The 27,189-nt window shown below is 40.3% G+C and overlaps 1 protein-coding gene across 1 annotated transcript in view; it reads right to left on the bottom strand.

The window, feature by feature from the left end:
- CAPN11 (calpain 11) overlaps positions 1 to 27,189 on the bottom strand; it is a 143,141-nt gene that overhangs the window by 38,930 nt on the left and 77,022 nt on the right. The window contains exons 16-18 of the mRNA XM_053712737.1: positions 26,729 to 26,793; positions 25,999 to 26,067; positions 21,546 to 21,624 (exon numbers count right to left, since the gene is read on the bottom strand). Coding sequence (XP_053568712.1) covers positions 21,546 to 21,624; positions 25,999 to 26,067; positions 26,729 to 26,793 — 213 coding nt within the window. The remainder of the gene's footprint in view (positions 1 to 21,545; positions 21,625 to 25,998; positions 26,068 to 26,728; positions 26,794 to 27,189) is intronic.

Genomic DNA, 27,189 nt, shown 5'->3' with positions numbered 1-27,189 from the left:
TACTTTGAGAGCTTAACTCTTATTTACTCACAATCCCTGTGTCCTGGTGTCCTCCAGATATGGTATGTTAACTCTGTTTATTAGGTAGGATATATGAGACAGGTTTAAGGATATAAACTCCACATCCATCTGGTCTCACTGAAGCTAACTATTTCTACTGTTTGGATTCTCTCCCTTCATGCTCTTCTGGGTTGATATGTGTGTTCTCTGCAGTGACCCCTGCTAGTCATTGATTTAGCAATCTCACCATAACAATACATGCTATCTTTGCGACCATGGCATCTAGCTCAATATCATTACTGCTCCCATATTAATAATAATAGTCTAAGCATATTTACGTCGCATAAATTGGCTGGTCTCCTCCCCCCCCCCCATCCCTTTATAGTTTCCTGGTTCTTTATAATTTAAGCCAGACACTTATTTGGCGGTTTCCCTTGAAAATAACCGCAATTATCAACAATCTATGTGAGTTACGTGGAAAAGATAGTAACATGAGTACAAGCGAAACATATGGCGTATTAATATGATTCAAAAGAAGTTTTGATGTTAAACGCGCGCTGTATTCTATATAACCATATTTCCAAAAATATGATAACTCAAACTATTAAACGTCCTAGCTTATTAATAACAAAAATGGAAAACCTGAGGTTTATTCTCAATTTGTGTTTACTATTTAAGACTATTAATGTGATACACCAACATTTACTGTTATTTTGAACTTGAATTTATCCGGTGACTTGTTGCAGATGTACTCAAACTGTGAAATATGTTTTTCTTTTTTTATGATTGTATATCATATCGTTAATAGCCTCAATAAAAATTATATATAAAAAAAAAAAAAAAATCTAAATACTTACCTATAAAATAAACCCTAAGATAGCTACAATATAATTAATAATTACATTGTAGCTATTTTACGGTTTATACTTATTTTACAGGTAACTTGGTATTTATTTTAACTAGGTACAATAGCTATTAAATAGTTAATAACTATTTAATAGCTACCTAGTTAAAATAATTACCAATTTATAAATCCTAACCTAAGTTACAAATACACCTACACTATCAATAAATTAAATAAACTACAAATATCTAAACTAAAATACAATTAAATACACTAAACTAAATTACAAAAAAAAACAAACACTAAATTACAAAAAATAAAAAAAGATTACAAGAATTTTAAGCTAATTACACCTAATCTAAGCCCCCTAATAAAATAATAAAGCCCCCCAAAATAAAAAAAATGCCCTACCCTATTCTAAATAAAAAAGTAACCAGCTCTTTTACCAGCCCTTAAAAAGGGCTTTTTGCTGGGCATTTCCCCAAAGTAATCAGCTCTTTTGCCTGTAAAAACCCCCACAATACCACCCCCCAACATTACAACCCACCACCCACATACCCCTACTCTAAACCCACCCAAACCCCCCTTAAAAAAAACCTAACACTAACCCCCAGAAGATCTCCCTACCTTGAGTCGTCTTCACCCAGCCGGGCCGAACTCTTCATCCAGATGTGGTCCTCCATCCCGGCTATGTCTTCATCCAAGCGGCAAAGAAGAGGTCTTCCATCCCGGCGATGTCTTCATCCAAGCGGCAAACAAGAGGTCCTCCATCGGGGCGAAGTCTTCCTCCAAGCGGCATCTTCAATCTTCTTTCTTCCGGCTTCTTCCGACCTCCGACGCGGAACATCCAGCTGGCCCGACGACTGAACGACGAATGAAGTTTCCTTTAAATGACGTCATCCAAGATAGGATTCTATCAGCCAATCGGAATTAAGGTAAGAAAATCTGATTGGCTGATTCAATCAGCCAATCAGATTCAAGTTCAATCCGATTGGCTGATCCAAAAAGCCAATCAGATTGAGCTTGCATTCTATTGGCTGTTCCGATCAGCCAATAGAATGCGAGCTCAATCTGATTGGCTGATTCAGATTTTTTTTTACAGGCAAAAGAGCTGATTACGTTGGGGCTGGTAAAAGAGCTGGTTAATTTTTAATTTAGAATAGAGTAGGGCATTTTTTTATTTTGGGGGACTTTATTATTTTATTAGGGGGCTTAGAATAGGTGTAATTAGCTTAAAATTCTGGTAATCTTTTTTTATTTTTTGTAATTTAGTGTTTGTTTTTTGTAATTTAGTTTAGTGTATTTAATTGTATTTTAGTTTAGATATTTGTAGCTTATTTAATTTATTGATAGTGTAGGTGTATTTGTAACTTAGGTTAGGCTTTATTTTACAGGTAAATTGGTAATTATTTTAACTAGGTAGCTATTAAATAGTTATTAACTATTTAATAGCTATTGTACCTAGTTAAAATAAATACCAAGTTACCTGTAAAATAAATATAAACCCTAAAATAGCTACAATGTAATTATTAATTACATTGTAGCTATCTTAGGGTTTATTTTATAGGTATTTAGATTTAAATAGGAATAATTTAGTTAATATTATTAACATTATTTAGATTTATTTTAATAATAATTAAGTTAGGGGTGTTAGAGTTAGATAGGGTTAATATAGTTAATATATATATATATAATATAATTAGGGTTAATATAGTTAATATATATATATATAATATAATTAGGGTTAATATAGTTAATATATATATAATATAATAGCTATATTAACTATATTAACCCTAATATAATTAGGGTTAATATAGTTAATATAGGTGGCAGCGGTGTAGGGGGATTAGATTAGGGGTTAATGTATTTTATATAGCTGGCGGCGGTGTAGGGGGATTAAATTAGGGGTTAATAATTTTAATATAGCTGGCAGCGGGGTAGGGGGATTAGATTAGGGGTTAATGTATTTAATATAGCTGGCGGCGGTGTAGGGGGATTAAATTAGGGGTTAATAATTTAAATATAGCTGGCAGCGGGGTAGGAGCTCACATTAGGGGGTAGGTAATGTAGGTGGCGGCGGTGTAAGGAGCTCACATTAGGGGGTAGGTAATATAGCTGGCGGCGGGGTAGGAGCTCACATTAGGGGTTAGGTAATGTAGGTGGCGGCAGTATAAGGGGCTCACATTAGGGGGTAGGTAATGTAGGTGGCGGCGGTATAAGGGGCTCACATTAGGGGGTAGGTAATGTAGGTGGCGGCGGTGTAAGGAGCTCACATTAGGGGGTAGGTAATGTAGGTGGCGGCGGAGTAAGGGGCTCGCATTAGGGGGTAGGTAATGTAGGTGGCGGCGGTGTAAGGGGCTCACATTAGGGGGTAGGTAATGTAGGTGGCGGCGGAGTAAGGGGCTCATCAGCCTATTGAAATGCACTCCTAGTACAGGATTTTAATTTCCTGTCCATAGGATCTATAAAAGAGGGACTAACCTCTAAAGGATTATCAGTATGTTTAGCTAAAGTAACATGGCCCCATTTACCTTAGGATAAGATTCCCAAGGCTCAAAATTAAATGCCTACAAAGGATACAGAAACCTAAATCTAGCAAATTAAATTAAAAATGCCACCGAGATGACCTTCGGCTCTGCTGAGCTTTAATAGCCTGCAACTATCAGACCAGACCATTAAGAATCCTGAAAATCCAAAGAAGGCAATACTTCTTATAAAAAGGGAACAAACACAACCAACATAAACAAAAAAGTGGAAAAAAAAAAACCTCTTGATCAGAAACAAACCCCTGATCATAAGACAGAAGCTTACCCTTAAAATGAATTATCTGAACTAGGAATAGACACATCAATAAAAAACTGACCTTTTACGCTTACTTGAGGGAATCATGGCGCCTACATTTCTGCTATAGATAAGCGCACAAGATGTTTAAATCCAGATGAGCTCTCTTCTGCAGAACAGACAGGAGGAGGGCAGATACATTTAGAAGCAAAACACAGTATTAGACTGGTTATAATGCATATCGTTGGCTAGATTACAAGTGAGATGCTATCTTAATGTGCGCCCATGAATGGGCAAATTTGTCACAAGTGGCTGTTTAATGTGACCCCTCCGACAGAAACTTCAGGAGCACCTTCATTCTCCACCCACCTCCAGCTAAGGCAAACACAAGTTACAATAGAGGAGAAAGGGGATTTATAGTGCTCTTGGAGTTTGTGAATCTTTGCTTCTTCCTAGTGGTCAGGAAAGGTAATTCACAGGAGTAATAGATTGTGGACTCTCACCACCTATATGGGAAAAAAAAATGAGAGAAATCACATAAACACTGGCATTCAAATAGGTTATATGACAGCAATAGTGATGTCTCTGTTTAGTACTTGTCATTACATAAGACTTCCCCATAATGTACCTTCCTAACCCATGAGTGTCCAACACTGTATACTGCATCTTATTAACCTGTAACTGCACAATACTGTATACTAACCTGAGACCCCCATACTGCATCTTATTAACCTGTAACTACCCAATACTGTATACTAACCTGAGACCCCATACTGTACCTTATTACCCTGTAACTGCACAATACTGTATACTAACCTGAGACCCCATACTGTACCTTATTAACCTGTAACTACACAATACTGTATACTAACCTGAGACCCCCATACTGTACCTTATTAACCTGTAACTGCCCAATACTGTATACTAACCTGAGACCCCCATACTGTACCTTATTAACCTGTAACTGCACAATACTTTATACTAACCTGAGACCCCCATACTGTACCTTATTAACCTGTAACTGCACAATACTGTATACTAACCTGAGACCCCCATACTGTACCTTATTAACCTGTAACTACACAATACTGTATACTAACCTGAGACCCCATACTGCACCTTATTAACCTGTAACTGCACAATACTGTATACTAACCTGAGACCCCCATACTGCACCTTATTAACCTGTAACTGCACAATACTGTATACTAACCTGAGACCCCATACTGTACCTTATTAATCTGTAACTACACAATACTGTATACTAACCTGAGACCCCATACTGCATCTTATTAACCTGTAACTGCACAATACTGTATACTAACCTGAGACCCCATACTGCACCTTATTAACCTGTAACTGCACAATACTGTATACTAACCTGAGACCCCCATACTGTAGCTTATTAACCTGTAACTGCACAATACTGTATACTAACCTGAGACCCCCATACTGCACCTTATTAACCTGTAACTGCACAATACTGTATACTAACCTGAGACCCCCATACTGTACCTTATTAACCTGTAACTGCACAATACTGTATACTAACCTTAGACCCCCATACTGCAACTTATTAACCTGTAACTGCACAATACTGTATACTAACCTGAGACCCCATACTGCACCTTATTAACCTGTAACTGCACAATACTGTACACTAACCTGAGACCCCCATACTGTACCTTATTAACCTGTAACTGCACAATACTGTATACTAACCTGAGACCCCATACTGTACCTTATTAACCTGTAACTGCCCAATACTGTATACTAACCTGAGACCCCCATATTGTACCTTATTAACCTGTAACTGCACAATACTGTATACTAACCTGAGACTCTCATACTGTACCTTATTAACCTGTACAATACTGTATGCTAACCTGAGACCCCATACTGCACCTTATTAACCTGTACAATACTGTATGCTAACCTGAGACCCCCATACTATACCTTATTAACCTGTAACTGCCCAATAATGTATACTAACCTGAGACCCCCATACTGTACCTTATTAACCTGTAACTGCACAATACTGTATGCTAACCTGAGACCCCCATACTGTACCTTATTAACCTGTAACTGCCCAATACTGTATACTAACCTGAGACCCCATACTGTACCTTATTAACCTGTAACTGCACAATACTGTATACTAACCTGAGACCCCCATACTGTACCTTATTAACCTGTAGCTGCCCAATACTGTATACTAACCTGAGACCCCCATACTGTACCTTATTAACCTGTACAATACTATATGCTAACCTGCGACCCCCATACTGTACCTTATTAACCTGTAACTGCCCAATAATGTATACTAACCTGAGACCCCCATACTGTACCTTATTAACCTGTAACTGCCCAATACTGTATACTAACCTGAGACCCCCATACTGCACCTTATTAACCTGTAACTGCACAATACTGTATGCTAACCTGAGACCCCATACTGCACCTTATTAACCTGTAACTGCACAACACTGTATACTAACCTTAGACCCCCATACTGTACCTTATTAACCTGTAACTGCACAATACTGTATACTAACCTGAGACCCCCATACTGCACCTTATTAACCTGTAACTGCACAATACTGTATGCTAACCTGAGACCCCATACTGCACCTTATTAACCTGTAACTGCACAACACTGTATACTAACCTGAGACCCCCATACTGTACCTTATTAACCTGTAACTGCACAATACTGTATACTAACCTGAGACCCCCATAATGCACCTTCATAACCTGTAACTGCACAATACTGTATACTAACCTGAGACCCCCATACTGTACCTTATTAACCTGTACAATACTGTATGCTAACATGAGACTCCATACTGCACCTTATTAACCTGTAACTGCACAATACTGTATACTAACCTGAGACCCCCATAATGCACCTTCATAACCTGTAACTGCCCAATACTGTACACTAACCTGAGACCCCCATACTGTACCTTATTAACCTGTAACTGCCCAATACTGTATACTAAACTGAGACCCCCATACTGTACCTTATTAACCTGTAACTGCACAATACTGCATACTAAACTGAGACCCCCATACTGTACCTTATTAACCTGTAACTGCCCAATACTGTATACTAACTTGAGACCCCCATACTGTACCTTATTAACCTGTAACTGCACAATACTGTATACTAACCTGAGACCCCATACTGCATCTTATTAACCTGTAACTGCCCAATACTGTATACTAACCTGAGACCCCCATACTGTACCTTATTAACCTGTAACTGCACAATACTGTATACTAACCTGAGACCCCCATAATGCACCTTCATAACCTGTAACTGCACAATACTGTATACTAACCTAAGACCCCCATACTGCAACTTATTAACCTGTAACTGCCCAATACTGTATACTAACCCGAGACCCCATACTGTACCTTATTAACCTGTAACTACACAATACTGTATACTAACCTGAGACCCCCATAATGCACCTTCATAACCTGTAACTGCACAATACTTTATACTAACCTGAGACCCCCATACTGCATCTTATTAACCTGTAAATGCCCAATACTGTATACTAACCTGAGACCCCCATACTGTACCTTATTAATCTGTAACTACACAATACTGTATACTAACCTGAGACCCCCATACTGTACCTTATTAACCTGTTACTGCACAATACTATATACTAACCTGAGACCCCATACTGTACCTTATTAATCTGTAACTGCACAACACTGTATACTAACCTGAGATCCCCATACGGCACCTTATTAACCAGTAACTGCACAATACTGTATACTAACCTGAGACCCCCATACTGTACCTTATTAACCTGTAACTGCACAATACTGTATACTAACCTGAGACCCCCATACTGTACCTTATTAACCTGTAACTGCACAATACTGTATACTAACCTGAGACCCCCATACTGCACCTTATTAACCTGTAACTACACAATACTGTATACTAACCCGAGACCCCCATACTGTACCTTATTAACCTGTACAATACTGTATGCTAACCTGAGACCCCCATACTGTACCTTATTAACCTGTAACTGCACAATACTGTATACTAACCTGAGACCCCCATACTGTACCTTATTAACCTGTAACTGCACAATACTGTATACTAACCTGAGACCCCATACTGTACCTTATTAACCTGTAACTGCACAATACTGTATACTAACCTGAGACCCCCATACTGTACCTTATTAACCTGTAACTGCACAATACTGTATACTAACCTGAGACCCCCATACGGCCCCTTATTAACCAGTAACTGCACAATACTGTATACTAACCTGAGACCCCATACTGCACCTTATTAACCTGTAACTACAATAAAAAGGAATAATACAGCGCTAAAATCTAAAGGTTTATCTAAGCCACTCTCTTGCCACCTCCCCTAGATGGCAAAAAAATAAAACTAAACAAAAACCACAAATGAGAGGGCGCTAAAAGCTAAGAGAAACCAACACACTTAATCAGCATTAATTAGGCATTCATAATAAAGAATACATTACACCAAGTAATTTGAAAAGTTTACTACCAAAGATAAATTGTACAATACACGGGACGTCTCCCTGCAAAGGTATATAATACAAGTAAAAAGAATTAAAAGAAAAGTACTATATGGAATACCACCCTAAAAATAAAAAATACAAAAATAAAAAAAATGAGAAATATCAAAAATCAAAAATAATGTTGCTGGCTAAGAGATTATCCAATCAAGGGAAGCGTCAGATGTTCCTCTTTATTGCTGTGGGATCCAGTTTGTATCAGTGTTGGAAACAAATGTTGCTAGTTAGAAAGTGTCAATGTGATAGTTACTCCATATATTTGTATCAACTCTTCAAGTGTTAGTAACACATATTTCAATTATTTCCCATAATCTTATATGTAGGCTAAAAGACTGCTTCAATATATATAGAATGTGCAGTAGTTTATTTTTCTGAAGGTATATTTGTATCACTTCAGTTAAATGAGTATTGACTCCGTGAGCCTTGCTTGTCAGTCACTGGATATTTGTATTGTGCAAACTTCTCACCTTAATAGCCTGCTATATATCAATTTACTCAGCAAAACAACTTATACTTTTTACCGGAACTTTTCCTCGCCAAGCGCGATGACACTCTTGGACGGCTGTGTATCAGATGATCACACTTGACAGGCAGCTTGGGGTAATACCTGAATCTTTTCCTCGCCAAGCGCGATGACACTCTTGAACGGCTGTGTACCAGATGATCACACTTGGCAGGCAGCTTGGGGTAATGCCGGAATCTTTTCTTCGCCAAAACCGTTACCACTCCAGTCAGCGTCTTTCTGAGATTTTCACCTCCGTTGGTTGTGTGCAGCTGTAGCAAAAGGGTAATCAGCTGGGCTGATAATATGAAGCAACCTCCGCTCTTAGCGTATTTCACGCGCAGGTAATCAGCTAGGTACCTAGTTACAAGTTCTTGACAGGGTCAGCAACTCTCTTTCTTGATCTTGAGAAAGCCCAACCACACGGGTGAAACGCGTAGAAGAAAGAGAGTTGCTGACCCTGTCAAGAACTTGTAACTAGGTACCTAGCTGATTACCCGCGCGTGAAATACGCTAAGAGCGGAGGTTGCTTCATATTATCAGCCCAGCTGATTACCCTTTTGCTACAGCTGCACACAACCAACGGAGGTGAAAATCTCAGAAAGACGCTGACTGGAGTGGTAACGGTTTTGGCGAAGAAAAGATTCCGGCATTACCCCAAGCTGCCTGCCAAGTGTGATCATCTGGTACACAGCCGTTCAAGAGTGTCATCGCGCTTGGCGAGGAAAAGATTCAGGTATTACCCCAAGCTGCCTGTCAAGTGTGATCATCTGATACACAGCCGTCCAAGAGTGTCATCGCGCTTGGCGAGGAAAAGTTCCGGTAAAAAGTATAAGTTGTTTTGCTGAGTAAATTGATATATAGCAGGCTATTAAGGTGAGAAGTTTGCACAATACAAATATCCAGTGACTGACAAGCAAGGCTCACGGAGTCAATACTCATTTAACTGAAGTGATACAAATATACCTTCTGATAAACAAAGTTTCACCTACTGCACATTCTATATATATTGAAGCAGTCTTTTAGCCTACATATAAGATTATGGGAAATAATTGAAATATGTGTTACTAACACTTGAAGAGTTGATACAAATATATGGAGTAACTATCACATTGACACTTTCTAACTAGCAACATTTGTTTCCAACACTGATACAAACTGGATCCCACAGCAATAAAGAGGAACATCTGACGCTTCCCTTGATTGGATAATCTCTTAGCCAGCAACATTATTTTTGATTTTTGATATTTCTCATTTTTTATATTTTTTATTTTTGTATTTTTTATTTTTAGGGTGGTATTCCATATAGTACTTTTCTTTTAATTCTTTTTACTTGTATTATATACCTTTGCAGGGAGACGTCCCGTGTATTGTACAATTTATCTTTGGTAGTAAACTTTTCAAATTACTTGGTGTAATGTATTCTTTATTATGAATGCTTAATTAATGCTGATTAAGTGTGTTGGTTTCTCTTAGCTTTTAGCGCCCTCTCATTTGTGGTTTTTGTTTAACCTGTAACTGCACAATACTGTATACTAACCTGAGACCCCATACTGTACCTTATTACCCTGTAACTGAACAATACTGTATACTAACCTGAGACCCCATACTGCACCTTATTAACCGGTAACTGCCCAATACTGTATACTAACCTGAGACCCCCATACTGTACCTTATTAACCTGTAACTGCACAATACTGTATACTAACCTGAGACCCCCATACTGTACCTTATTAACCTGTAACTACCCAATACTGTTTACTAACCTGAGACCCCATACTGTACCTTATTACTCTGTAACTGAACAATACTGTATACTAACCTGAGACCCCATACTGCACCTTATTAACCTGTAACTGCACAATACTGTATACTAACCTGAGACCCCCATACTGTACCTTATTAACCTGTAACTGCACAATACTGTATACTAACCTGAGACCCCCATACTGTACCTTATTAACCTGTAACTGCACAATACTGTATACTAACCTGAGACCCCCATACTGTACCTTATTAACCTGTAACTGCACAATACTGTATACTAACCTGAGACCCCCATACGGCACCTTATTAACCAGTAACTGCACAATACTGTATACTAACCTGAGACCCCATACTGTACCTTATTAATCTGTAACTACACAATACTGTATACTAACCTGAGACCCCCATACGGCACCTTATTAACCTGTAACTGCACAATACTGTATAATAACCTGAGACCCCATACTGTACCTTATTAATCTGTAACTGCACAACACTGTATACTAACCTGAGACCCCCATACGGCACCTTATTAACCAGTAACTGCACAATACTGTATACTAAACTGAGACCCCCATACGGCACCTTATTAACCAGTAACTGCACAATACTGTATACTAACCTGAGACCCCATACTGTACCTTATTAACCTGTAACTGCACAATACTGTATACTAACCTGAGACCCCATACTGTACCTTATTAACCTGTAACTGCACAATACTGTATACTAACCTGAGACCCCATACTGTACCTTATTAACCTGTAACTACACAATACCATATACTAACCTGAGACCCCCATACTGTACCTTTTTAACCTGTAACTGCACAATACTGTATACTAACCTGAGACCCCCATACTGCATCTTATTAACCTGTAACTGCACAATACTGTATACTAACCTGAGACCCCCATACTGTACCTTATTAACCTGTAACTGCACAATACTGTATACTAACCTGAGACCCCCATACTGTACCTTATTAACCTGTAACTGCACAATACTGTATACTAACCTGAGACCCCATACTGTACCTTATTAACCTGTAACTGCACAATACTGTATACTAACCTGAGACCCCCATACTGTACCTTATTAACCTGTAACTGCCCAATACTGTATACTAACCTGAGACCCCCATACTGTACCTTATTAACCTGTAACTGCACAATACTGTATACTAACCTGAGACCCCATATTGCAACTTATTACCTGTAACTGCACAATACTGTATACTAACCTGAGACCCCCATACTGTACCTTATTAACCTGTAACTGCACAATACTGTATACTAACCTGAGAACCCATACTGCATCTTATTAACCTGTAACTGCCCAATACTGTATACTAACCTGAGACCCCATACTGTATCTTATTAACCTGTAACTGCCCAATACTTTCTTACTAACCTGAGACCCCCCATACTGTACCTTTTTAACCTGTAACTGCAAAATACTGTATACTAACCTGAGACCCCCATACTGCACCTTATTAACCTGTAACTGCACAATACTGTATACTAACCTGAGACCCCATACTGTACCTTATTAACCTGTAACTGCACAATACTGTATACTAACCTGAGACCCCATACTGTACCTTATTAACCTGTAACTACACAATACCGTATACTAACCTGAGACCCCCATACTGTACCTTTTTAACCTGTAACTGCACAATACTGTATACTAACCTGAGACCCCCATACTGCATCTTATTAACCTGTAACTGCACAATACTGTATACTAACCTGAGACCCCCATACTGTACCTTATTAACCTGTAACTGCACAATACTGTATACTAACCTGAGACCCCCATACTGTACCTTATTAACCTGTAACTGCACAATACTGTATACTAACCTGAGACCCCATACTGTACCTTATTAACCTGTAACTGCACAATACTGCATACTAAACTGAGACCCCCATACTGTACCTTATTAACCTGTAACTGCACAATACTGTATACTAACCTGAGACCCCCATAATGCACCTTCATAACCTGTAACTGCACAATACTGTATACTAACCTGAGACCCCCATACTGTACCTTATTAACCTGTAACTGCACAATACTGTATACTAACCTGAGACCCCATATTGCAACTTATTACCTGTAACTGCACAATACTGTATACTAACCTGAGACCCCCATACTGTACCTTATTAACCTGTAACTGCACAATACTGTATACTAACCTGAGACCCCCATACTGTACCTTATTAACCTGTAACTGCACAATACTGTATACTAACCTGAGACCCCATACTGTACCTTATTAACCTGTAACTGCACAATACTGTATACTAACCTGAGACCCCCATACGGCACCTTATTAACCAGTAACTGCACAATACTGTATACTAACCTGAGACCCCATACTGTACCTTATTAATCTGTAACTACACAATACTGTATACTAACCTGAGACCCCCATACGGCACCTTATTAACCTGTAACTGCACAATACTGTATACTAACCTGAGACCCCATACTGTACCTTATTAATCTGTAACTGCACAACACTGTATACTAACCTGAGACCCCCCATACGGCACCTTATTAACAGTAACTGCACAATACTGTATACTAAACTGAGACCCCCATACGGCACCTTATTAACCAGTAACTGCACAATATGTATACTAACTGAGACCCCATACTGTACCTTATTAACCTGTAACTGCACAATACTGGTATACTAACCTGAGACCCCCATACGGCACCTTATTAACCAGTAACTGCACAAATACTGTATACTAACCTGAGACCCCCCATACTGTACCTTATTAACCTGTAACTGCACAATACTGTATACCAAACCTGAGACCCCATACTGTACCTTATTAACCTGTAACTACACAATTACCATATACTAACCTGAGACCCCATACTGTACCTTTTTAACCTGTAACTGCACAATACTGTATACTAACCTGAGACCCCCATACTGCATCTTATTAACCTGTAACTGCACAATACTGTATACTAACCTGAGACCCCCATACTGTACCGTATTAACCTGTAACTGCACAATACTGTATACTAACCTGAGACCCCCATACTGTACCTTATTAACCTGTAACTGCACAATACTGTATACTAACCTGAGACCCCATACTGTACCTTATTAACCTGTAACTGCACAATACTGTATACTAACCTGAGACCCCCATACTGTACCTTATTAACCTGTAACTGCCCAATACTGTATACTAACCTGAGACCCCCATACTGTACCTTATTAACCTGTAACTGCACAATACTGTATACTAACCTGAGACCCATATTGCAACTTATTACCTGTAACTGCACAATACTGTATACTAACCTGAGACCCCCATACTGTACCTTATTAACCTGTAACTGCACAATACAGTATACTAACCTGAGACCCCATACTGCATCTTATTAACCTGTAACTGCCCAATACTGTATACTAACCTGAGACCCCATACTGTATCATATTAACCTGTAACTGCCCAATACTTTCTTACTAACCTGAGACCCCCATACTGTACCTTTTTAACCTGTAACTGCAAAATACTGTATACTAACCTGAGACCCCCATACTGTACCTTTTTAACCTGTAACTGCAAAATACTGTATACTAACCTGAGACCCCCATACTGCACCTTATTAACCTGTAACTGCACAATACTGTATACTAACCTGAGACCCCATACTGTACCTTATTAACCTGTAACTGCACAATACTGTATACTAACCTGAGACCCCATACTGTACCTTATTAACCTGTAACTGCACAATACTGTATACTAACCTGAGACCCCCATACTGCATCTTATTAACCTGTAACTGCACAATACTGTATACTAACCTGAGACCCCCATACTGTACCTTATTAACCTGTAACTGCACAATACTGTATACTAACCTGAGACCCCCCATACTGTACCTTATTAACCTGTAACTGCACAATACTGTATACTAACCTGAGACCCCCATACTGTACCTTATTAACCTGTAACTGCACAATACTGTATACTAACCTGAGACCCCCCATACTGAAACTTATTAACCTGTAACTGCCCAATACTGTATACTAACCTGAGACCCCCCATACTGTACCCTTATTAACCTGTAACTGCACAATACTGTATACTAACCTGAGACCCATATTGCAACTTATTACCTGTAACTGCACAATACTGTATACTAACCTGAGACCCCCCATACTGTACCTTATTAACCTGTAACTGCACAATACTGTATACTAACCTGAGACCCCATACTGCATCTTATTAACCTGTAACTGCCCAATACTGTATACTAACCTGAGACCCCATACTGTATCTTATTAACCTGTAACTGCCCAATACTTTCTTACTAACCTGAGACCCCCCATACTGTACCTTATTAACCTGTAACTGCAAAATACTGTATACTAACCTGAGACCCCCATACTGCACCTTATTAACCTGTAACCTACCACAATACTGTATACTAACCTGAGACCCCCATACTGCACCTTATTAACCTGTAACTGCACAATACTGTATACTAACCTGAGACCCCCATACTGTACCTTATTAACCTGTAACTGCACAATACTGTATACTAACCTGAGACCCCCATACTGTACCTTATTAACCTGTAACTGCACAATACTGTATACTAACCTGAGACCCCCATACTGCATCTTATTAACCTGTAACTGCACAATACTGTATACTAACCTGAGACCCCCATACTGTACCTTATTAACCTGTAACTGCACAATACTGTATACTAACCTGAGACCCCCATACTGTACCTTATTAACCTGTAACTGCACAATACTGTATACTAACCTGAGACCCCATACTGTACCTTATTAACCTGTAACTGCACAATACTGTATACTACCTGAGACCCCCATACTGTACCTTATTAACCTGTAACTGCCCAATACTGTATTACTAACTGAGACCCCCATACTGTACCTTATTAACCTGTAACTGCACAATACTGTATACTAACCTGAGACCCCATATTGCAACTTATTACCTGTAACTGCACAATACTGTATACTAACCTGAGACCCCCATACTGTACCTTATTAACCTGTAACTGCACAATACTGTATACTAACCTGAGACCCCATACTGCATCTTATTAACCTGTAACTGCCCAATACTGTATACTAACCTGAGACCCCATACTGTATCTTATTAACCTGTAACTGCCCAATACTTTCTTACTAACCTGAGACCCCCATACTGTACCTTATTAACCTGTAACTGCAAAATACTGTATACTAACCTGAGACCCCCATACTGCACCTTATTAACCTGTAACTACACAATACTGTATACTAACCTGAGACCCCCATAATGCACCTTCATAACCTGTAACTGCCCAATACTGTATACTAACCTGAGACCCCCATACTGTACCTTATTAATCTGTAACTACACAATACTGTATACTAACCTGAGACCCCCATACTGTCCCTTATTAACCTGTAACTGCCCAATAATGTATACTAACCTGAGACCCCCATACTACACCTTATTAACCTGTAACTGCACAATACTGTATACTAACCTGAGACCCCATACAGCACCTTATTAACCTGTAACTACCCAATACTGTATACGAACCTGAGACCCCATACTGTACCTTATTAACCTGTAACTGCACAATACTGTGTACTAACCTGAGACCCCATACTGCACCTTATTAACATGTAACTGCACAAAACTGTATACTAACCTGAGACCCCCATACTGTACCTTATTAATCTGTAACTGCACAATACTGTGTACTAACCTGAGACCCCCATACTGTACCTTATTAACCTGTAAATGCACAATACTGTGTACTAACCTGAGACCCCATACTGCACCTTATTAACATGTAACTGCACAAAACTGTATACTAACCTGAGACCCCCATACTGTACCTTATTAATCTGTAACTGCACAATACTGTATACTAACCTGAGACCCCCATACTGTACCTTATTAATCTGTAACTGCACAACACTGTATACTAACCTGAGACCCCCATACGGGCACCCTTATTAACCAGTAACTGCACAATACTGTATACTAACCTGAGTCCCCCCATACTGCAGCTTATTAACCTGTAACTGACACAATACTGTATACTAACCTGAGACCCCCATACTGTACCTTATTAACCTGTAACTGCACAATACTGTATACTAACCTGAGACCCCATACTGTCCTTATTAACCTGTAACTGCACAATACTGTATACTAACCTGAGACCCCCATACTGTACCTTATTAACCTGTAACTGCCCATACTGTATACTAACCTGAGACCCCCATACTGTACCTTATTAACCTGTAACTGCACAATACTGTATACTAACCTGAGACCCCCATATTGCAACTTATTACCTGTAACTGCACAATACTGTATACTAACCTGAGACCCCCATACTGTACCTTATTAACCTGTAACTGCACAATACTGTATACTAACCTGAGACCCCATACTGCATCTTATTAACCTGTAACTGCCCAATACTGTATACTAACCTGAGACCCCATACTGTATCTTATTAACCTGTAACTGCCCAATACTTTCTTACTAACCTGAGACCCCCATACTGTACCTTTTTAACCTGTAACTGCAAAATACTGTATACTAACCTGAGACCCCCATACTGCACCTTATTAACCTGTAACTGCACAATACTGTATACTAACCTGAGACCCCATACTGTACCTTATTAACCTGTAACTGCACAATACTGTATACTAACCTGAGACCCCATACTGTACCTTATTAACCTGTAACTACACAATACCGTATACTAACCTGAGACCCCCATACTGTACCTTTTTAACCTGTAACTGCACAATACTGTATACTAACCTGAGACCCCCATACTGCATCTTATTACCTGTAACTGCACAATACTGTATACTAACCTGAGACCCCCATACTGTACCTTATTAACCTGTAACTGCACAATACTGTATACTAACCTGAGACCCCCATACTGTACCTTATTAACCTGTAACTGCACAATACTGTATACTAACCTGAGACCCCATACTGTACCTTATTAACCTGTAACTGCACAATACTGTATACTAACCTGAGACCCCCATACTGTACCTAATAACCTGTAACTGCCCAATACTGTATACTAACCTGAGACCCCCATACTGTACCTTATTAACCTGTAACTGCACAATACTGTATACTAACCTGAGACCCCATATTGCAACTTATTACCTGTAACTGCACAATACTGTATACTAACCTGAGACCCCCATACGGCACCTATTAACCTGTAACTGCACAATACTGTATACTAACCTGAGACCCCATACTGTACCGTATTAATCTGTAACTGCACAACACTGTATACTAACCTGAGACCCCCCATACGGCACCTTATTAACCAGTAACTGCACAATACTGTATACTAAACTGAGACCCCCATACGGCACCTTATTAACAGTAACTGCACAATACTGTATACTAACCTGAGACCCCATACTGTACCTTATTAAACCTGTAACTGCACAATACTGTATACTAACCTGAGACCCCTACTGTACTTATTAACCTGTAACTGCACAATACTGTATACTAACCTGAGACCCCCATACTGTACCTTATTAACCTGTAACTACACAATACCATATACTAACCTGAGACCCCCATACTGTACCTTTTTAACCTGTAACTGCACAATACTGTATACTAACCTGAGACCCCCATACTGCATCTTATTAACCTGTAACTGCAAAATACTGTATACTAACCTGAGACCCCCATACTGTACCGTATTACCTGTAACTGCACAATACTGTATACTAAACCTGAGACCCCCCATACTGTACCTTATTAACCTGTAACTGCACAATACTGTATACTAACCTGAGACCCCATACTGTACCTATTAACCTGTAACTGCACAATACTGTATACTAACCTGAGACCCCCATACTGTACCTTATTAACCTGTAACTGCCCAATACTGTATACTAACCTGAGACCCCCATACTGTACCTTATTAACCTGTAACTGCACAATACTGTATACTAACCTGAGACCCCATATTGCAACTTATTACCTGTAACTGCACAATACTGTTATACTAACCTGAGACCCCCCATACTGTACCTTATTAACCTGTAACTGCACCAATACTGTATACTAACCTGAGACCCCATACTGCATCTTATTAACCTGTAACCTGCCCAATACTGTATACTAACCTGAGACCCCATACTGTATCTTATTAACCTGTAACTGCCCAATACTTTCTACTAACCTGAGACCCCCATACTGTACCTTTTTAACCTGTAAACTGCAAAATACTGTATACTAACCTGAGACCCCCATACTGTACCTTTTTAACCTGTAACTGCAAAATACTGTATACTAAACCTGAGACCCCCATACTGCACCTTATTAACCTGTAACTGCACAATACTGTATACTAACCTGAGACCCCCATACTGTACCTTATTAACCTGTAACTGCACAATACTGTTATACTAACCTGAGACCCCCCATACTGCATCTTATTAACCTGTAAACTGCACAATACTGTCTACTAACCTGAGACCCCCCATACTGTACCTTATTAACCTGTACTGCACAATACTGTATACTAACCTGAGACCCCCATACTGCACCTTATTAACCTGTAACTGCACAATACTGTATACTAACCTGAGACCCCATACTGTACCTTATTAACCTGTAACTGCACAATACTGTATACTAACCCTGAGACCACCCATACTGTACCTTATTAACCTGTAACTGCCCCAATACTGTATACTAACCTGAGACCCCCATACTGTACCTTATTAACCTGTAACTGCACAATACTGTATACTAACCTGAGACCCCATATTGCACCTTATTAACCTGTAACTGCACAATACTGTATACTAACCTGAGACCCCCATACTGTACCTTATTAACCTGTAACTGCACAATACTGTATACTAACCTGAGACCCCATACTGCATCTTATTAACCTGTAACTGCCCAATACTGTATACTAACCTGAGACCCCATACTGTATCTTATTAACCTGTAACTGCCCAATACTTTCTTACTAACCTGAGACCCCCATACTGTACCTTATTAACCTGTAACTGCAAAATACTGTATACTAACCTGAAGACCCCCCATACTGCACCTTATTAACCTGTAACTACACAATACTGTATACTAACCTGAGACCCCCATAATGCACCTTCATAACCTGTAACTGCCCAATACTGTATACTAACCTGAGACCCCCATACTGTACCTTATTAATCTGTAACTACACAATACTGTATACTAACCTGAGACCCCCATACTGTCCCTTATTAACCTGTAACTGCCCAATAATGTATACTAACCTGAGACCCCCATACTACACCTTATTAACCTGTAACTGCACAATACTGTATACTAACCTGAGACCCCCATACAGCACCTTATTAACCTGTAACTACCCAATACTGTATACTAACCTGAGACCCCATACTGTACCTTATTAACCTGTAACTGCACAATACTGTGTACTAACCTGAGACCCCATACTGCACCTTATTAACATGTAACTGCACAAAACTGTATACTAACCTGAGACCCCCATACTGTACCTTATTAATCTGTAACTGCACAATACTGTGTACTAACCTGAGACCCCCCATACTGTACCTTATTAACCTGTAAATGCACAATACTGTGTACTAACCTGAGACCCCATACTGCACCTTATTAACATGTAACTGCACAAAACTGTATACTAACCTGAGACCCCCATACTGTACCTTATTAATCTGTAACTGCACAATACTGTATACTAACCTGAGACCCCATACTGTACCTTATTAATTTGTAACTGCACAACACTGTATACTAACCTGAGACCCCCATACGGCACCTTATTAACCAGTAACTGCACAATACTGTATACTAACCTGAGACCCCCATACTGTACCTTATTAACCTGTAACTGCACAATACTGTATACTAACCTGAGACCCCATACTGCACCTTATTAACATGTAACTGCACAAAACTGTGTACTAACCTGAGACCCCATACTGTACCTTATTAATTTGTAACTGCACAACACTGTATACTAACCTGAGACCCCCATACGGCACCTTATTAACCAGTAACTGCACAATACTGTATACTAAACTGAGACCCCCATATGGCACCTTATTAACCAGTAACTGCACAATACTGTATTATAACCTGAGACCCCATACTGTACCTTATTAACCTGTAACTGCACAATACTGTATACTAACCTGAGACCCCCATACTGTACCTTATTAACCTGTAACTGCACAATACTGTATACTAACCTGAGACCCCATACTGTACCTTATTAACCTGTAACTGCACAATACTGTATACTAACCTGAGACCCCATACATGTTAATAAGGTGCAGTATGGGGTCTCAGGTTAGTACACAGTATTGTGCAGTTACAGGTTAATAAGGTACAGTATGGGGGTCTCAGGTTAGTATACAGTATTGTTCAGTTACAGTATGGTAACTGAACAATACAGTATTGTTCAGTTACCTGTACCTTATTAACCTGTAACTGCACAATACTGTATACTAACTGAGACCCCCATACTGCATCTAATTAGCCTGTAACTGCACAATACTGTATACTAACCTGAGTCCCCCATACTGCAGCTTATTAACCTGTAAATGCCCAATACTGTATACTAACATGAGACTCCCATACTGCAGCTTATTAACCTGTAACTGCACAATACTGTATACTAACCTGAGACTCCATACTGTACCTTATTAACCTGTAACTGCACAATACTCTATACTAACCTGAGACCCCATACTGTACCTTATTAACCTGTAACTGCACAATACTGTATACTAACCTGAGACCCCCATACTGTACCTTATTAATCTGTAACTACACAATACTGTATACTAACCTGAGACCCCCATACTGTACCTTATTAACCTGTAACTGGCCAATACTGTATACTGACCGGAGACCCCCCCCCCCCCTCTTCCCTTAGACCAATGTGTAATTATATGGGAGATTTCAGTCTGTCTGATTCTTACCTTCAGATTCCAGGGCCATACGAAGCTCATAGGAGCTCATAGTACCAGACTTATCCAGGTCATATTTACGGAAGAGAGTCTGCAAGTCAGACAAGAACAGTAATTCAGCTGAATTTGCCGGGAGTTGTACAGAAAATACAGAGACAGAGATAGCTTTTAGTTTACATAAGACAGACACACGTTATATAATATACTTTTTGACTGCAGCTGGTGATGAGGCAGTGACACCGATACCTTCATTCTATAGGGATTTATAGCGACTGTGCGTTTATTATGTTCAGTGGGCTGAGAAGAATTACTGAGTGGGTCAACTTGTGCTGTAATATTATGTATGTATAATAAGAGACACGTACAGTTGAAAGAGACTACACCCTGGGTAGCACTGGCCTGATGAAGCTAAAAGAGACTGCACCCTGAGTAGCACTGGCCTGATGAAGCTAAAAGAGACTGCACCCTGAGTAGCACTGGCCTGATGAAGCTAAAAGAGACTGCACCCTGAGTAGCACTGGCCTGATGAAGCTAAAAGAGACTGCACCCTGAGTAGCACTGGTCTGATGAAGCTAAAAGAGACTGCACCCTGAGTAGCACTGGCCTGATGAAGCTAAAAGAGACTGCACCCTGAGTAGCACTGGCCTGATGAAGCTAAAAGAGACTGCACCCTGAGTAGCACTGGCCTGATGAAGCTAAAAGAGACTGCACCCTGAGTAGCACTGGTCTGATGAAGCTAAAAGAGACTGCACCCTGAGTAGCACTAGTCTGATGAAGCTAAAAGAGACTGCACCATGAGGGGCACTGACCTGATGAAGCTAAAACAGACTGCACCATGAGGGGCACTGGCCTAATGAAGCTTAAAGAGACTGCACCCTGAGGGGCACTGGTATCTTGAAGCTAAAAGAGACTGCACCCTGAGAAGCACTGGTCTGATGAAGCTAAAACAGACTGCACCCTCAGTAGCAGTGGTCTGTTTAAAGCTTAAAAAGAGACTGCACCCTGGGTGGCACTGGCCTAATGAAGCTAAAAGAGACTTCACCCTGAGTAGCACTGGTCTGTTAAAGCTAAAAGAGGCTGAACCCTGAGTGGCAATGGCCTGACGAAGCTAAAAGACTGCACCCTGAGGGGCACTGACCTGTTAAAGCTAAAAGAGACTGCACCATGAGGGGCACTGACCTGTTGAAACTAAAAGAGAGACTGCACCCTGAGTAGCACTGGTCTGTTGATGCTAAAAGAGACTGCACCCTGAGGGGCACTGACCTGTTGAAGCTAAAATAGACTGCACCCTAAGTAGCACTGGCCTGTTAAAGCTAAAAGAGGCTGCACCCTGAGTGGCACTAGGTCTCTTAAAGCTAAAAGAGATTGCACCCTAAAGTAGCACTGGCCTTATGAAGCTAAAAGACTGCACCCTGAGTAGCACTGGTCTGATGAAGCTAAAAGACTGCACCCCGAGTGGCACTGGTCTGATGAAGCTAAAAGACTGCACCCTGAGTAGCACTGGCCTGATCAAGCTAAAAGAGACTGCACCCTGAGGGGCACTGACCTGTTAAAGCTAAAAGAGACTGGACCCTGAGTAGCACTTGCCTGTTGAAGCTAAAAGAGAGACTGCACCCTGAGTAGCACTGGTCTGTTAAAACTAAGAGACGCTGCACCCTGAGTGACACTTGAAGCTAAAAGACTGCACCCTGAATGGCACTGGCCTGATGAAGCTAAAAGAGAGACTGCACCCTGAGTAGCACTGGTCTGTTGAAGCTAAAAGAGACTGGACCCTGAGTAGCACTGGCCTGTTGAAGCTAAAAGAGACTGCACCCTGAGTAGCACTGGTCTGTTGAAGCTAAAAGAGACTGCACCCTGAGTAGCACTGGTCTGATGAAGCTAAAAGACACTGCATCCAGAGTGACACTGGTCTGTTGAAGCTAAAAGACTGTACCCTGAGTGGCACAGAGCTATATCCAGCTGTTGTTAATGGTCATTTGAGCATGTCTCTATATTCACATTTGACCCAGGGTAAATATAAGTCATAGCCAATATCTGAGACAGGAGCTAGAGCCAGTAAAGTTTCATCAGGTATGTAAAGGCTGTAGATGACCACAGACCATGTGAAGGAACATCATGTATGTAAAGGAAGCATATGACCACAGACCATGTGAAGGAACATCATGTATGTAAAGGAAGCAGATGACCACAGACTATGTGAAGGAACATTATGTATGTAAAGGCTGCAGATGACCACAGACCATGTGAAGGAACATTATGTATGTAAAGGAAGCAGATGACCACAGACCATGTGAAGGAGCATTCTGTATGTAAATGAAGCAGATGACCACAGACCATGTGAAGGAGCATTATGTATGTAAAGGAAGCAGATGACCACAGAAAACGTGAAGGAACATGCTGTATGTAAAGGAAGCAGATGACCACAGACTATGTGAAGGAGCATTATGTATGTAAAGGCTGCAGATGACCCCAGACTATGTGAAGGAACATTATGTATGTAAAGGCTGCAGATGACCACAGACTATGTGAAGGAACATTATGTATGTAAAGGCTGCAGATGACCACAGAACATGTGAAGGAACATCATGTATGTAATGAAGCAGATGACCACAGAACATGTGAAGGAACATCATGTATGTAAAGGCTGCAGATGACCACAGACCATGTGAAGGAGCATTCTGTATGTAAAGGAAGCAGATGACCACAGACCATGTGAAGGAACATTATGTATGTAAAGGAAGCAGATGACCACAGACCATGTGAAGGAGCATTCTGTATGTAAAGGAAGCAGATGACCACAGACCATGTGAAGGAACATCATGTATGTAAAGGCTGCAGATGAACACAGACTATGTGAAGGAGCATTCTGTATGTAAAGGAAGCAGATGACCACAGACCATGTGAAGGAGCATTCTGTATGTAAAGGAAGCAGATGACCACAGACTATGTGAAGGAGCATTATGTATGTAAAGGTAGCAGATGACCACAGACCATGTGAAGGAGCATCATGTATGTAAAGGCTGCAGATGACCACAGACCATGTGAAGGAGCATCATGTATGTAAAGGCTGCAGATGACCACAGACCATGTGAAGGAGCATCATGTATGTAAAGGTAGCAGATGACCACAGACCACGTGAAGGAGCATTATGTATGTAAATGTAGCAGATGACCACAGACCACTTGAAGGAGCATTATGTATGTAAAGGCTGCAGATGACCACAGACCATGTGAAGGAGCATTATGTATGTAAAGGTAGCAGATGACCACAGACCACGTGAAGGAGCATTATGTATGTAAAGGCTGCAGATGACCACAGACCATGTGAAGGAGCATTATGTATGTAAAGGTCGCAGATGACCACAGACTATGTGAAGGAACAACATGTATGTAAAGGAATCCGATGACCACAGACCACGTGAAGGAGCATTATGTATGTAAAGGTAGCAGTTGACTACAGACCATGTGAAGGAGCATTATGTATGTAAAGGCTGCAGATGACCACAGACTATGTGATGGAGCATCATGTATGTAAAGGCTGCAGATGACCACAGACTATGTGAAGGAGCATCATGTATGTAAAGGCTGCAGATGACCACAGACCATGTGAAGGAGCATTCTGTATGTAAAGGAAGCAGATGACCACAGACCATTTGAAGGAACTGCAGATAACATGGGGGGGGGGGGTCTCATGGTTACTGTGGCCTCTTTAGGTCGCTTTAAGGAATGGGGAGTCTGGCAGTCGCACAGTAACCTAGGGTAGCAGCAGGTAAGTGGTGACTCCAGTAAAATGCTCTTGACAGACTCTGGAGATAACAGAGGGTCACCGATATCATAGTTAAATATCTATTAAAGGGACAGTCTACTTGAAAATTATTATTTTTAAGAAAGATAGATAATCCCTCTATTACCCATTCCCCAGTTGTAGCTAAGCCTCTGCAAACTGCCCTTTATCTTAGTGCTTTTTACAATCTTGCATTTTAGCCAATCAGTGCTGGTTCTTATATAACCATTATCATTCTCCACGGGTTTGAGCACAATGTTATCCGTATGGCGCACACAAACTAGCACTGTCTGGCTGTTGTGCACAGGAGTGAGCACAATGTTATCTATATGGCACACATAAACTAGCACTGTCTGGCTGTTGTGCACAGGAGTGAGCACAATGTTATCTATATGGCACACATGAACTAGCGTTTCGATGTTGTGCAAGATTTAAAAAGCTATCAAAAACTACTGAGATAAGGGGTAGACTGCAGGGGCTTAGAAACCGGAAAACAGAGGTTATAAAGTATATTAATATAACAACGTTGGTTATATAAATCTGGTGAATGGGTAGTAATGACGTTATCTATCTTTATAAACAATAAAAAAAAATCTGGTAGAATGTCCCTTTAAGTTCTCACTATTACAATGGAAAAACGTGACCACACGAGTTTCACAGCCTCATGCGTTTCTCTTCTTACCAGCCAGTTACGTATTTTATTCCACATTATCTGGAACTCCACAACGCCCAACTTGCCGCTGCCATCTTTCTGTCAGGCACCAGGTTAAGGGAATTTGCAAACAGCAGGAAACATGTTAGACTGAAGAAAGATGAGAAAGAAAAAAAGCCAAGACGGGTACCAACATACTAGTTTTGTGGGCTGCTACAAATGGATATTTAGAGCATTGTCATTTTTGTCTAATCTATAAATGACAGAACCAGAGGAAAGGGACACCCTTAGCATTTGCGGGGCCTTGGGCAAAACAAACTTGTGAGCCCCCACAGCCCAGTGCTCGTATTGCCCCTTGTATTGTCTAATCCTGTCCCAGCATTCAGTCTTACCTTTATAAAGCATAACAGTATATATTACACCTCCTGATACAAAAAACACTTCTTCAGGATTTAACTTGCACCTTCTCATATTCTCACCCCTGAAAGCACAGCCCCCCCAAAGCATGGGTACCCTCTCCCAAAGGGAAAGCCTACAATGGGATAAGGGTCCCTAAATACAGGCTTATCTGCTAAATATCATATAATACTTCAAAGCCAAACCCAGAGTTAGGCAGAACATTCAAAAGAGGGAATGACAAAAGGTCTGACCTGCCGCATCTGTTCTCCTTATTTGCAGGCAAATTAAATCTCATGTTTCAAAATGTTTCCTTATTCATAGTCTAACCCTGAATGGAAGTCCAAATAATAAGAAAGGATACATCCATCAGATTGACTATCTGGCGGCAGGACTCCATGCTGAAACCATCTGTCTTCAGATCTTTGTCTGGAGGACAAAAGAAAAAAAAAACCAAATGAATTTACATGATGCACTGGAAGTCTTCTATGTAGTTATGCACAGTATCTGGGGCAAGAAGACCTATCACAACTTAATAGAACTTTGGCTTGTTACTCCTTGTACTATGGTCTTCTTACAGTGGGGAATTACAGGCTACAATTTGCACTTAGTGAAGAAGATATGATGGTACAGAAAACAGAGTTGGAAGGATTTTTAGTTTCTTATAGACAACAAAAACGCAGTGCTCAAATTCAAACAGTAACCCCCGAAGAAAGGCATCACTACAATACCCTCACTTTATACATGATGCAAGAGAGGAGAGCATCATGTTTCAAGTGAGGTATGGATGCAAGAGAAGAGAGCATCATGTATAAAGTGAGGTAT

This window comes from Bombina bombina, chromosome 4 (genome assembly GCF_027579735.1).
Source record: "Bombina bombina isolate aBomBom1 chromosome 4, aBomBom1.pri, whole genome shotgun sequence".
NCBI lineage: Eukaryota > Metazoa > Chordata > Amphibia > Anura > Bombinatoridae > Bombina > Bombina bombina.
The sequence above is the reverse complement of the archived record's forward strand: the minus strand, read 5'-3'. Positions and strand labels throughout refer to the sequence as shown.